At 49.4% G+C, this 14,164-nt stretch overlaps 1 protein-coding gene across 1 annotated transcript in view; it reads left to right on the top strand.

Annotated features, from left to right (window-relative positions):
• The window catches only part of TK2 (thymidine kinase 2, mitochondrial), a 29,203-nt gene extending 19,009 nt beyond the window's left edge, over positions 1-10,194 (top strand). Inside the window, exons 7-10 of the mRNA XM_006863634.1 lie at positions 7,541-7,629; positions 8,111-8,190; positions 8,927-9,007; positions 10,096-10,194. Coding sequence (XP_006863696.1) covers positions 7,541-7,629; positions 8,111-8,190; positions 8,927-9,007; positions 10,096-10,194 — 349 coding nt within the window. The remainder of the gene's footprint in view (positions 1-7,540; positions 7,630-8,110; positions 8,191-8,926; positions 9,008-10,095) is intronic.
• The last annotated feature ends 3,970 nt before the right edge of the window (positions 10,195-14,164 follow it).

The raw sequence follows: 14,164 nt of genomic DNA, 5'->3' as shown, positions 1-14,164 counted from the left end.
CATTGGACATATTGTCAGGAGGGACCTGTCACTGGAGAAGGATATCATGTTTGGTAAGGTGGAGGGTCAGAGAAAAAGAGGAAGACCCCCAACGAGATGCATTGGCCAAGTAGCAGCATTGATGGACTCCATCATGGCAACAATAGTGAGGTTGGCCCAGGATCAGGCAGTGTTTTCGTTCTGCTGTGCATAAGGTCGCTATGAGTCAGTACCGACTCAATGGCACCTAACAACAACAACAGCAACATCATAAAAATTTACAGTCTGGGAAACCCTTTTGTTGTCAAGTGCCATCAAGTTGATTCCGACTCATAGGGACCCTGTATAGGGTTCCCAAGGAGAGGCTGCTGGTGAGTTTGAACCTCTGACCTTGCAGTTGAAACCAACATTGCAGTCCAGCCAGCACATTAACCCACAGCGCCACACCAGGACTCCTTGGAAAGCCTATGCAGGGTCTCTCTGAGTTGGAACCAACTGGTATCACACAACCACCACCACTACCACCAGTTAATTACAGGATGGTTGTAGGACAGATTTTTCTAGGAACCTGCTATTAAGATTCCTTTCTCAAGCTTGACTGTTATGGGGGATCCATTGTAAAGATTTATTGATGATGCTGAGCATCAAGACCCTTTGGTCATAGGCTATCGCATCTTGCGTCTGTTTGACTGTAGAAGAAAGAATCCTTAGGGATAGATTGTGACATCTTGCATCTGTGTAAACCCACAGAGAAAATACTTCCTTGAGGGTCTCTTGTTAGGTCAGTACAAAGATGAGAGAAACAGCTGTTAGAAAATTTCCTAGCATTGTTATTTTGTGTCTAAACCAAATGTAGTAGAGAGCTGAGTTTGGCTGAACCTTCAGCCTGCACCCAGAATACGAGGTATTGGTTCCCACCTGCTGGGCTTCAGCCCCATCCTGGTAGCCACTAGATGGCGTGTGGAGGGTGTGTAAACTGTGTCCCCTCTCTGGAGGCTCAAGGAAAACCTTCCTAACATGTTGGGATAGGGCAACCCTTTCAAAAAGCAGGGTCGGGTGGCTGTCCAGCTTCAGGCCGTGTGGCCTTGCGGTCTGCAGTGGTAAGCTCAGGTTCACAGAAAAGTCCACCTCTTGGAATGCAAAGGCAGCACTCACTGAGGGAGAGTGGACTTGTTGGGCCCTCAGTCAGGTTGGACAGGCAGAGCAACTATGTCATTATGGCCCTGGGGGTTGGGAAGGTTGTATTGATTGCTGAAGAGGAAGATTCTGGTTACAGAGTCTCTTGAAGACAGGAACTTCTGCGGTGTGGGTACCGGCTGAAGTGAAAAGCTGAAGGCAGTGAGAAAGACTACAGACAATTGTGATGGAAGCCCCCCAGCCTGTGGGCTGGGTAACTGAATGCAAGACTGGTCGCGTTCTCTAAGAACAGAAGTAAGGGAATGGACCTTGAGTGGGCCTGCCACTCCCTGGGGAAATCACCTGCCGCCAATGGTTGGGAACAGTGACTAAGACCTGGTGTTTGGACACTGGGCAGCTCCTCCTCCCTTCCTGCTGGCCCCGGCTCCCCTAGCCTCTTCCAGTACTTTGCTCCTGGCAGCCTTGCAAGGTTTTCTGAAGACTGGCCTACTGACCCTGCCCTCAGGGTCTGCACTGTGTCCTTATCCTGGTGGGGGTGGGAGCTGACAGGGGAGGCCTTGAGTCACTCTTGTGTCCTGAGCCCTGAAGCAGATTTTTAAGGGCAGCAGCATCTCTCAGGCCCCAGAGACCCTGCAGTATGAGTCCCCTCCCCATGGTTTTTGGCTTGGTTTTAGTTAATGCCATGCTACCGTCACTTCTGGTGTGGTGCTATAGGGTCAGCAGTGGTCTGGGAACCACAAGGTCAGCAGCTCAAATCCATCAACTGCTCCTCAGAAACCCTATACGATCATTATGAGTTGGAATCAACTTGATGGCACTTAACAACAACTGTCACCTTGGGCTGTGGTCAGGAAGTCCGCTGTTGGATCTGTGGGCCTTCTCTCCGCTCTGGGGTATAATAGGAAATGTCTTTTGAACCTTGCAGATATGTGCAGGTCTTAGGTGCAGTTCAGCTGCCCCAGTGGTTTGGGACAGCTTTCCTTCTCCAAGCCACTGAAAACCTGGCGCCACTGAGTCAACTGAGTCCGACTCATGGTGACCCCAGGTGTGTCAGAGGAGAACTGGGCTCCATAGGGATGTCAGTGACTGCTCTGTCAGAAATACACCTCTCTTCTAAGTTGTCTCTGGGTGGATTAGAACCTCCAGCCTTTCAGCTTTTAGCTGCTGAGTGAGTTATACTGCCTTCCCTCCCCCCTCCCCCCTCCCCCCAGTTGCAAGTCTATTCTGTCCCGTCAGGCTGTGCATGTGGTTAAGAAGTGGAGGGACTGGTGAGAAGCTTCCTTTTTGGAAATCTTCACTCCTTTGGAGTCAGTTTTGTTCTAGGTCATCTTTTCCCAGAGGAGGAAAGTATGCCAAGAAAGCAGAGTGGTTTGATTTTGGTTTGGTTTCTTGGAGATTAGCTACTCAGCTCAGCTAAAACCTGACTCAGAATAGGCTGAGCATTGAGGTTGTTACTACCATTAATGACAGTGTTTGAGTGGCTCTGGTCCTTCATCGCTCTGGTTTCCCCCTCTTTGTTGTGTTTATGTCCACAGTGTGCTTCCCTCACGGTGACAAAATTACTGTGGTGGTTCCAGACTTTTCACCTGCTAACTGGAGGAACTGGAGGATGTAGCTTGCTAGTGACTTTTCCCTAAACTTGAGGAAGCATCTTTTTCATAAGCCTCTGCACAATCCGTTTGAGCCTTCCTGCTTTAGGTTGGGCCTCTTTGATCAGGGGCTGCCCTGCACTGATCAGCTCACCTTGGCTTCCTGGGCCAGGAGATGGGATTTCCTTTAGGCCCATTGGCTTTCCCTGAAGCTTGGGGATGGGGACAGGTTTCCCTGAAGTGCTTGGCATGGTGAAGTGGACCATGAATCAGTAATGAGAGGCTTTTAAGAAGGAAGAAAAGGGGAAAGGAGGCAAGCCCTGTCTCCAGATCATAGCAGCTGACCCCTTCATGTTACTGCCTGAATTTCATCAGCTCAACCTTTCCTGTGTAATGTTGTAGGGCCTCCTCCCAGTCCTCCACTCTCCCCCACCCCATACAACTTCCTTTCAGTTATCCTGGGAGTGCTGGTGGTCCTCCCATGTTCATCTGCTCTGATCTCCTTGCTGAGCTCTGATGCCTGAAGACCCCTCCAGGAGGCAGGGACACAAGACTGCCCCTGCTGCCTTGCTGACCTCTCAGGTACTGAATTCTCCCCACTGCTATCCCAAACAGCCTTCTCTGCCAAGAGTGTCTTGGTGGTCTCAGGGAGTAGGAGAGGGTATCTTTCCTGGTCTGTTGTTGGGGCTGCCCTGCACTGCACACACTTGCAGAGCTCTGGGCAGGGGACCAGCCCTTGCCCCTCTCCCTGCACTGGGCCACTCTCCCGCTCCCCCTTCTGTACTTAGTCCAGAATCAGATCCACTCTCCCTGGAGCCAGTCTTGTGAGAACAAGTTCCGAGTGAGTGGAAATGGAGCCACGTGGTGACGGTTACTCCAGGATTCTCTGCCTCAGAGAAGGATGCTGAAAGCGGGGGATTCCTCTCCTGGGCCTTTGAGGTTCGACAACAGTTGAGGGGTTTGCTTTCTCCAGCTGTTGCTGTTCTGGCATCTCTTGACCCTGTACAGGTCCTCTCAAGTCCTTCAGCTCAGCCCTCAAGGAGCCTGGAGAGACATCAGGGCCCGTGTTTACACTTGCATTCTTTTTTATTCTTTTCTCTCTTTTTCAGTTAACACTGTTTATATGTAGTTATGACCTCATCACTGATTTGAGAACTCCTGTGTTGTTAATGGGGTCCTGGTGTGGCACTGTGGGTTAATGCATTAGACTACAAAGTCGGTTTGAACCCCAAGGTTGGCAGTTCAAGCTCATCAGCCACTGCTTGGAAACCCTCTACAGGGCCACTGTGCGTTGGGACTGACTTGACAGCACTTCACAACAACAACAACAACAATGTTGTTAAAGGATTTCTGGTGTGGTGCTGTGAGATAGGCAATTGGATTGCGAACCACAAGGTCAGCAGTTCAAATCCACCACCTGTTCCTCAGAAACCCTGTATAAGGTCACTCTGAGTCAAAGTCAACTTGATGGCACTTAACAAAACAACCTGTTATTAAAATTTGGAAAATACAGAAAGATACAAAGAAAACAGTTTCTTCCATAGTCTAACAGCTCCGAGGAAAGCTGTGTATGTATGTGTGGGGGTTTTAAAAGCATGTGGGTGAATACTTCTAAAAATGTGGCTGGGGCCATACTATTTGTACTATGTTGTTGTTAGCGACCAACAAGTCAATTCCATCTCATGGTGACCCCACAATTCTATAACCAGCTATTTTCATTGGATATCATAATACTGAACATTTTCCATGTCATTACATATTGTTTCATGATGCCATCTTTCAGCTACTGCATGGCTTCCTGTTATAAAGGTGTGCCAAGATGTACTTCTTCAGTATTTTAAACAGTGCTACAGTGAGCACCTGTGATTATTATCACAAGTAAATCCCTAGAAGTGAAATTGATTTGTTGTCTTAAAGGTTTTTATTATTGTAGTTATTTTGTTTTTGCTGTATAAATATATTGTCCAAATGTCCTCTGGAAAGGTTGCATCTGTTTACATTTTCATAACCATCAGCAGGAGATCAGATTGCCCTCTACAGCCTACCAACCTTGGGTAAAATCAATTCAGAAAACACTTATCTGATCAAAATGGGCTGGTGGTGGTGGAACACACAATAGAATTTCAATTTCTCATTGTCTCCCGATTATTCTGGAGCCCCTGAAGCTATTGCCCTGAAATAATCTTCAAACTGTAAAGCAAAAATATCCCCTGAAGTCTTCTTAAATCCAAACAGTAGTTGAGCTTAACTAGTAAAAAAAAAAAAAAGGTCTGCCTTAAGCATGATACTCATCTGATCGTTCTCCATGTGGGATCAAATTAACAGCATAACAGCAACTCCAGAGATTAGATAGGAACGTTAGAGAGCAGTGAATTGATGTGAATGGAGGAGGTACAGCTCAGAATAGAAAGATGAGAATGTTTGCACAACTTGGAAGAATGTAATCGCTGTCACTGAATTGTACCAGTGTTGTTATTGTTGTTAAGTGCCATTGAATCGGATCTGACCCATAGCGACCCTATACAGGGTTTCTGAGGAGCGACTGGTGAGCTTGAACTGCCGACCTTGCTGTTCGAACAGCTTTGCAGTCTGGCGCACCAGGAATTGTACCAGTAGAGACGGTTACATCAGCATATTTTGCTGTGCATAATCTCGACAGCAAAATGAAACAAAAACCTTACTAGAAACAGGAAATGCTGTAGCTTCTTGTTTTAATTAGCATCTCCTTGGGTATCAGTTAGGCTGCGCACTTCCCCTGACGTCTGACGTCTTTTCTGGGAGTTGTCCGTTGACACTTGTAAACTTTGAAATATGTAGTGTTTCCTCTGTGATGTCCCAGTTTTCTGTGTTCAAGGTAATCCCTCTTTGTCTGTCATGTTGTTGTTAAAATGCCGTTGAGTCATAACAGCCCTATACAGAGTTTCTGAGGAGCGGCTGGTGGGTTTGAACTACCGATCTTGCAATTAGCAGTCCAGTGCTAACCTACAGAGCTACACCAGGGCACCTTAGGTAAGACAGGTCTGTGTGCCAATTTGCTGCTTGCCTTACAATAGTGTGTTTGAAGCCTTTAAGTCTGGTGTCCAAAGTACCCACAGACTGACTCTGTAACTCTTCCTGGGCCTCAGTGTTCCCCTCTGTGAAATGTGCACAATGGTCCCTGCCTCTGGGGAGCCCCACATTTGAAGTTCCTGACTCAGCACCCAGCACTTAGGTACCACCTATGCCCTTCCACCTTAGAGTTTAGGAACAAGGATGCTCCACGGTAGCAGAAAAGCCACGCTCTTCTCCCTTATTTTTCTTCTGTTTTCCCTGGGATTTGTGAATGTGAGGTGTTGGTGGGGGTAGGGGGCGCAGCTCTGGGCCAGTAAGGTTCATGCCTCCCCCGGCCCTTTCTTATAGAGCGGGGATCAGTTTTTGTGTGTGGGGCCCCTCTTCTCAGACCTACCTGACCACGTGGGGCTGGGAGTATGGGCAGGACCCAGGCTGACACAGTTGCCATGGGAGGACTTTGTCTGAGTTACTGTTGCCCGTCTGGTGAGGACCTGGGGGCTTCAAGTTTGTGTGCAAAGGCTGAGCGGGATTGTTTGGGCGCAGACATGGTAGTTAGAGTGTCTTGGGAAGGGAATAGCAAGAGTGAAGGGTCTTGTTGTGAAGTGCTGTCAAGTCGGTTCTGACTCATAGTGACCCTGTATAGCGTTTCCGTACAGCAACTAGTGGGTTTGAACCGCTGACCTTGTGGTTAGTGGTCCAGTGCTTATCCTACAGCACCATTCTATGACTCCCACCACAAAGGCTAAGGAGGGGCTGGAGAAATGGCAGGAATAGCCATGAGTGTGCTGGGAGAAGACGGGGAACCAGGCATGGCCTATCAGGGCAGGTCTTCTGGGACCTGCTAAGGGGCCCTTTTTTTCTGTGGCAGTATGGGGGCTTGGGAGCCTTTGTGATGTCAAATCCTCATGTAGGACTTTCATCAGTTGAAGGGACATTGCAGTACAGTGGAAGAGAGAAAACACAGGCAAACTTCAGCCAGCTCTGGGGCTTCCAAGTGTAGCTTCCATGGCCCTTACTCACGTACCTAGGAGTGCTTGTCTTTGGATAGTCATTCCTCCATGCCTTCATCCAGACCCTTCACTGGACACCAGCTCCAAGTGCAGACCGTACAATCCAGGTCCATGTCAGCCAACGTCTGTGCAGGCTCTGCTACAAACACGCCAAGATTGCCCAGCCTGCATGTGTGAATTCAAATCGGAAACGAGTTCTCCCACTGAGCTGGCAGGGAAGGTCAGGAGTGGTCCTTGTGTTCTGACCATCTCTGCATCCTCACCAAGGTGGCTGAGCACACGATGCCAGACACTGGACAGATGGTACTGACAGCAGTTTCTTAGTCCCCCATACGCACAGCGGGGGAGGAGGACACTGTCCAGCAGGAAGAGCCACACAGGAGTTCCATGGGCTTCCCAAGGGGAGGATGTGTTTGCTTTGTTTGAGTAATTCTCTGGGCTGGCGGGGAGTGGAAGCTGCTGAGGACTGAGAGGAGTGTAGCTGGTTTGGGTGAAAGAGGGATGAGCAGAGGTGGGCTGTGGGGGAAAGCAGGGGACCTCATGTTTAGGTCTTTGGGGCCCTGTGAGGCTCAGAGATGTCAAGGCAGCATGTGAAATCTGGTCTCATGTGCATCTTGTCATCACTAGGCACACAATATTGCCTGGATTCCAATCTGTCCTGGGGCTCTTGGTGATACCCTTCCAGTGAAAGCCACCCCAGATCCTTGGGGTGCAGCCCAACAACTGCCTTGTGGGTGAGCAAGGCCCTTCCCACAGTGGGTTCTCTCCTTGCAGTGGGAAGATGCCTGAAGTGGACTATGTGGTTTTGTCGGAATGGTTTGACTGGATCGTGAACAACATTGATGTGTCCATTGATTTGATAGGTAAGATGGGTCCCCCTGACTTCCCTCTCTGGGCACAGGGAGACTGTGCTTGACTGGGTACCACACCAGCTGGGGCAGCACGCAGGGCACGTGCTGTCCACGATTCTTTCCTAAAATTAATTCAGCCTTCTCCCTAGGGCAGATAGGATTTGGGAACAGAACCTACCAGGACATTTCCTGGGACCCTCTGGGCACTAGATCCTGGGCTAAGCTGTTTGTTTAGCAGCTCACCCAGTCTCACAATGGTCCTTGAAACACTTCACGGACCTAGAAAGGGGACCTCAGTCAGGGGTTGAGAGTCTGAGAGTCAGTGTGCTTGTCGGGTTGAGCTGAGTGCTGGTCCCGGCCCATCCCTCCTCTTGGTGCTGCCGGCAGATGAGTCTCACCCCTCATGCATGCCTGGCTCCCTCCTCAGCTCTTGGCTTTGACTTCCAAGCCAGGAGCAAAGTCATTAGCACTGTGTGATTTTGCTTCTCTGTAGTCTATCTCCGGACCACTCCTGAGACCTGTTACCAGAGATTAAAGATGAGATGCAGGGAAGAAGAGAATATCATCCCACTGGTAAGAGCCGTCTCACACCCGGTACCCACTGACTTTGTCTCCACCATGTGAAAGAAATGAGAACTGCACTAGTGGGTGGTCAGCTCAGAACTTCCTCTCTAGCTGGAGACCTGGGTACATCCCAGATCTGCTTCATGTCTTGTGGTTCCTGACTCATGGTCTGAACCCACCTGCCAGATGACCCCAGAGCATGTCCTTCCCACCCCCTGAAGGGCTTTGCCTTCCCCTCCAGGGGTCAAGGTTGCTTGCCCACTGCTACATGCCCAGTGCGTTGAGCAGTTCAGCCATATGTGCTGGGTGGAGAGACATCCTCGCCCTCCGCTCTCTGGGTCTTGGCTCAGGGCACATTGCCTCTAGTTAGGATGCTGGTTGCACACTCTGGGCTGTGCTTGTTGCCCTGCCTCCTTCACCCCCAGCCCCCTTGAAAAGTCACCCCCTCCACTACCCAGGCAGTCTTCCAGCAGGGCCTTAGACATATGCCCTTGTCGAAGATGAAGTCCCCCTGGCACGCAGGGACCTGTATGACTGGGCCCCAGTTGTCTCTCCAGCTTTATCTCCCTGCACGTCAGCTATAAAAGGACCTTTGTCCATCTGCTCCCGGTGGATGCCTGCAGGTCTCCTTTGTCAATTCACAGCCCCGTGGTCATGGACAACTTTGCTCCAACTGCCCAATTCCCTTGGTAGGAGGGGCGCCCCACTCCCTGCCCCTGATAGCCTGTTCTGTGGCCCCCCATAGGAATACCTGGTTTCCATCCACAACCTCTATGAGGAGTGGCTGCTCAAAGGAAGCCTCTTCCCAGTGGCGGCCCCAGTGCTGGTAAGTCAGGCTTCCTCCTGGGGTGGGGACTTTTCCAGAAGGAGAAGCCACCTGGGGAAGGTCGCCAATGCTGATGGGGTGGCTCCCAGTCCCTCAGAGCTTGAAAATCTGGAAGGAGACAGGTGGGTAGGGTGGGAAGGGGCTCTTGTCCCTCTCGGTCCTTACATCTGGACTGAATCTCAGAGTGAGTTGGAGATTCAGGAGAAGGTAATCTATCCCCAAGTCATCCTTCCCCGAATCATCCTGCCCGGTGACTTCAGGAACGTCTCTCTTACCCAGCATTACCGAGGAAGGAACAGTTCCGGTGACCGAAGCTTCTAGACTGGGACTTTGGTTTTAACTGTTGGGGATGGTGGTCTTTCTGCTGTGGCCTTCCACTCTTCAGCGATGACACAGAGCCTCAGTCACTGTTTCTCGATGACTCAGGTCATAGAAGGAACACCGCTTGCCGCTCTGGGCTCTGGCAGTGAAGGTGCTGAGGTGTGTCGGCCTGTTTGCCCCAGACGACTAGTGTCCGAGTTCCCGTGTTTGCTCTTTCTGGTAATCCTCCTTTGTCTGCGAACATGCATCACTTCTAACTGACGAGGCTAGGACTTCGCCTGTTGGTGTTTCCTCACCTCCCATCTCCTCGCTCCCTAACCTGCTATTGCTGACTCGTGTTAGGCAAGTGGTTAGAATGTGTGTGTGCACAGTCTGGGGTCTGAGGGGTGCATGGCCTTGGGGACATCTCCTTAGGTCCTCTGACACTCACATGTACTTTTAGTCATGGCCCGTCCCTGCAGGGAGATTGCAGGAAAGTAGGCTATTCCTGTGGTGGCGTGTTAAAGAAGCAAAGCATATTTTTCCTTCCTTGTTATAGAAAATGGGACTGTATAGAACTGTGAGGGCCATTGGTAGTGGATTCTTGAGGAAACATCTAGTTGTGAATATAGACTTGAGCTGGACCTGCGAGCTGTTTGCTCTCAGCCTCCTTTTCACCCATCTGTGACGTTGGGCTGTTGGGCCTTCCTGTGTCTCAGCCTGACTGCCTCTAGCCCTGGGGGAAGAAAGTGCGATGCTAAGCTCTGATCCATGTGTTTAATTTCCAGGTGCTTGAGGCTGACCATGACAGGCAGAAAATGATAGAACTCTTTGAACAAAACCGGGACCGAATCTTAATGCCAGAGAATCAGAAGCATGGTTCCTAAGACGGGAAGGCCGTCAGGATCATGCCAGAAAAATGCCTGCTGCTACCAAGTCAGCTATTAGGAGCATTGGAAGGATCTTCTCTTAGGAAGGCTGTATGTCTGGACAGGTTGACTCACCTACTGTTCTGTCTAGTGCCAGCATCTTCCTCTAGGGTCTGACCCTCATGAGTCAGTGACAATTGGGACCAAGTGGTGCTCACAGCCTTACATTTCCCCAGTGCCTCTCCTTGTGGCTTCCCACTACCAGGCTCCTCTAGTTAGCCCTGTAGAAGGAGCCGTCTGCCTCACGTCCCATGTCATAAGGGACTCTTTGTCTCCACAGCCCACCCAGGAGGTTGAAGTAGGGGTCTGACATTCCAGGTGAGGACGCAGGAGCACAAGGAGAGGATGTTACACAACGCAGCTGGCAATGTTCAGACTTCTGACCAACCCCACGCCGGTGCCCTCCTCCTGCCATGGCATCTGCCTCTCCAACAGCACCACCATTTCCTGCTGGGGACTCTCATGTCGGCCAGGAGAGACCCTGCAGTGCCCAGAACCAATGCCATCACTCTCTGAGCAGTTCTCCCGGCAATCAGCATGTCTAGACATTCACAAAATTGTGCTGTGTTTGGCCCGAGCCTGATGTTGGGCCATTTCCTAGCATGAGGCTACTGCAGCGTTTAGCTCCTCATCCTGGGGACGTCCACTGTCTTAGGAGAGTCGTGATGGGCCCCTGAATGCTGCTCAGTCTCTCTGATGACTGAGGCACTACTGGAGCTGCTGTCCCTTCCATGTCAGGGAAATAGTCCAGTGCCAAACTGGGAGGGGACAGCCAGTCCTGGCTTCCATGGCACCCACACTTTGGTGCCCTTGCCCTTCAAGTTACTGAGCGTTCATGGCCCAGAAGGAGAGACACAAATGGCCTTATGTCTTTTTGAAATGGTTTTTCCATCCAAGGGGATACTACAGGCCACAGAGCAGAGATCTTTATTGGTTCTGAAGACATTTCCACTTCACTCAGCTGCGACAGTGCGTTGAAGACTCATCTGCCTCTCGAATCACGTAGGCCTCAGGAGAAAATGAGGACATTTCTGCTGGGGACAGTCTGGAGTGGAGAGTCAGGCTTTGCAGACAAAGGCTCTTAAGACAGTGTTGGTCCTGACAATTTGGAGGTGGGCAGAGACACAGCAAGAAGTCCGTGGTGGACTCCCGAGAACTGTGCACAGGCTTGTCTGGTGGCCGCTGGCCGTGAATGCAGGAATAAAGGCCACTCTGAGGGTGGGTGCCTGTTGGAGAAGAGGAAGCCAGGGCAGGGGGAGGGCACCAGCGTGGGATTGGTCAGAAGTCTGATGAGGATGTGTGATCAGGAGGGAGTGCTGACAGGTCAGGGACTCTGGCCCCAGCCCTTCTGTCACTCTCCACAGAAGGATGGCTGTGTCTGTCAACAGCTGTCGCCCAAATGTCAGTGGTAAACCAGAAGACAAGCTGGGGGCAAACTGAACCTTTGCTACCAGGAATCTTGACATGCTGGGACCATCTTTGGGAGTTTCTAAATGAACGATCCAACAGTGTCCCGTGGCTCAATTTCAGCCTCTGTTTGGGGGCATTGTGTTTCTTACCTTGCTGTGTGGTAGCCAATAAATGCTTCACGGAAACCCTGACGTCCCTTTGGAGTACTTCGTGTGCCTGTGGTTCCAGTGCTTGGCAGCACTCTTTCTGTGTTAGGATGGTGTGTTTTCATGTGTTCAGACCCTCGTTTCCCTGTGTGTGGGTATGCATGTGTCCAACAGAGCTTGCTCGTCCCTGCCCCACCCCAGCCTTCGAAAAGTTTGTGGAAAAATTATTTTCCATTTTCCACAAGCTTTTTGAAGCCCGCTAGTATGCATCAGAGTAGCTCAGGCTGGCCACACAAAGTCTTGGGCCCTCGCACCCCCTTCTTTTTGCCCCTATGCCACAACACCCTCATAACCTTCTATACAACATCCTCGGGTCGGCCAACCTCCCATTAGGCTGGGAAGCCGAAGAACGCCTGTTCCTTCCTCCCCACTGTGCTCCCACCAGCATGATTCCCCAGAGGCCCTCACTCAATGTGGGTGACTGACTTTACCCAAGAGAGAATGTGGACCTGGGAAATGATCTTCCTCAGCCTGTTTATATCTTTCAGTTTCTCAGTCTACCCCCTTTCACTTACATTGGAGCCCATCATCTGGATGAGAAGTGTGCCCTTCACCCAGGACATCCGTCAGTCCCATGTAAGAAAGGCCTGGCTGTCTGCTTCCATAAAGAAAACCCTGTGAAGCCGTCTGCTCTGTAACACACGGAATCACTGTCGTACGTGACTTAAAGGCAATGAGTTTCATTTTTAAAAATTTTTTTATTATTAATCTCAAATATCCATCAAGAACTAAAAATTGAGTGATGGTTATTGATAGAGGACCCAAAATCCAATAGAAACGAGGGAAAGACTTGAATAATAAAATTTTAAAAAGGTATAAAAATGGACCTTATACATATAAAATATACCTCACTTAATGGCTCTCTCTTTATCTGACACTTTCCATTCATGACAGTAGTTACAATTCTGTCCACCTATTTTGTGCACTAGTGCTGTACCTCTGGCTCTAACAAATGCTGAGGTTCCAGGCAAGAGTGAGGTTGGCTGTGATGGCTAAGGTTATGTGTCAGCTTGGCTAGCCCGAGATTCTCAGTGGTTTGGCACTTAGGTAATGATGGAGTTTGGCAATTAGGTAATATAGTCATCCTCCAGTTTGTGATCAGATGCCGTCATCCTCCATTCTTGCGTAATGCCCATTTTTGTACAACGCCCTGGTCTTTGGAACAAAACCATGGCAATAAGTGAGGAGTGGTTACATACTCAAATTCAATAAAATGTAAATGAAAACAACATTGAGATACAATTTCTCATATATAAGATGCAAAATTTAAAAAATATGTATATGGCAGCACATTTTGTTTGCAAGGCAGTGGGGGAGCATGCATGCTAGCTGGTGGAAATGCAAATTTCTGGAAGGAAATTTGCATCCCTGATAAAACTACATAGGCATTTACCTTGTGATCCAGCAATCCCACTTCTAAGATCGAATAGACATTTACAACACTGAAAACACACATGCACAGGTTATTTTTTGCTTCATTGTTTGTAATTGCAAAATACTGCAAATGTATTTTTCATGTTTTCCATATATTTGTTGGTTTCTGGATACAGTAGCGAGTGAGAGACATTTCTCATGGAGCTTATGTATTCTAGTAGGGGAAACAGAGTGAAAGTTGTGGGTTTTTTAAAAAGTTTTTATTGTGAATTGAGTGAAAGTTTACTGATCATCAGTTTTACATTCAACAAATCATATATTTTGTTTCATTTACAAAAATTATAATCCCTTCCATGTACCATCAGTTAACAGTATTTCTCTCTATTTATTTTAGTTCTCTCTCTCTTTTTTTAAATGTTTTATTGTGAATTATGTGATAGTTTACATGGGCTAATGGAAGTATTTCTCCGTCTTCCAACCGTTTTATCAATTTGGACACCAGCCATCCCTCCTGCAGTGCTTACTACTTGTTTGTTGAGTTCAGTAATTCCTTGCAATGGTCATGCAGAACTCACGGACCATACTCACAGCTCTGGGGTTTATTAGGGACGTCATAGGTTACAGGAAGCCTCAGGATGCAGTTCTTCAATCAGGACAGCCTCTTCTCAGCCCTGCCAGCAGGCAGGACTCTCTGGGCCTCACCTTCACCCAAGGGCCTCTTGGGCTAGCCAGGCCTCTGCCCTGCTTGGGCAAGTGGCTCAAAGCTTTTAGCTCTGCTGGTAAGTGCCCAGAGGTTCCTCACTCCTCCAGTAAGCCTCCACCCAAACGTGGCCAGCTTTCTTCATCTGCTCTCTGAGTCAGCAAGCCCAGCACCATCAGTAAATGCCCGGAGGCACGCCACTCCCCCAACAAGCCTCAGCCCAAAGGTGTTCGACTTC

The sequence above is a fragment of the Chrysochloris asiatica genome, unplaced genomic scaffold, assembly GCF_000296735.1.
Source record: "Chrysochloris asiatica unplaced genomic scaffold, ChrAsi1.0 scaffold00055, whole genome shotgun sequence".
Classification (NCBI taxonomy): Eukaryota; Metazoa; Chordata; class Mammalia; order Afrosoricida; family Chrysochloridae; genus Chrysochloris; species Chrysochloris asiatica.
The sequence above is the reverse complement of the archived record's forward strand: the minus strand, read 5'-3'. Positions and strand labels throughout refer to the sequence as shown.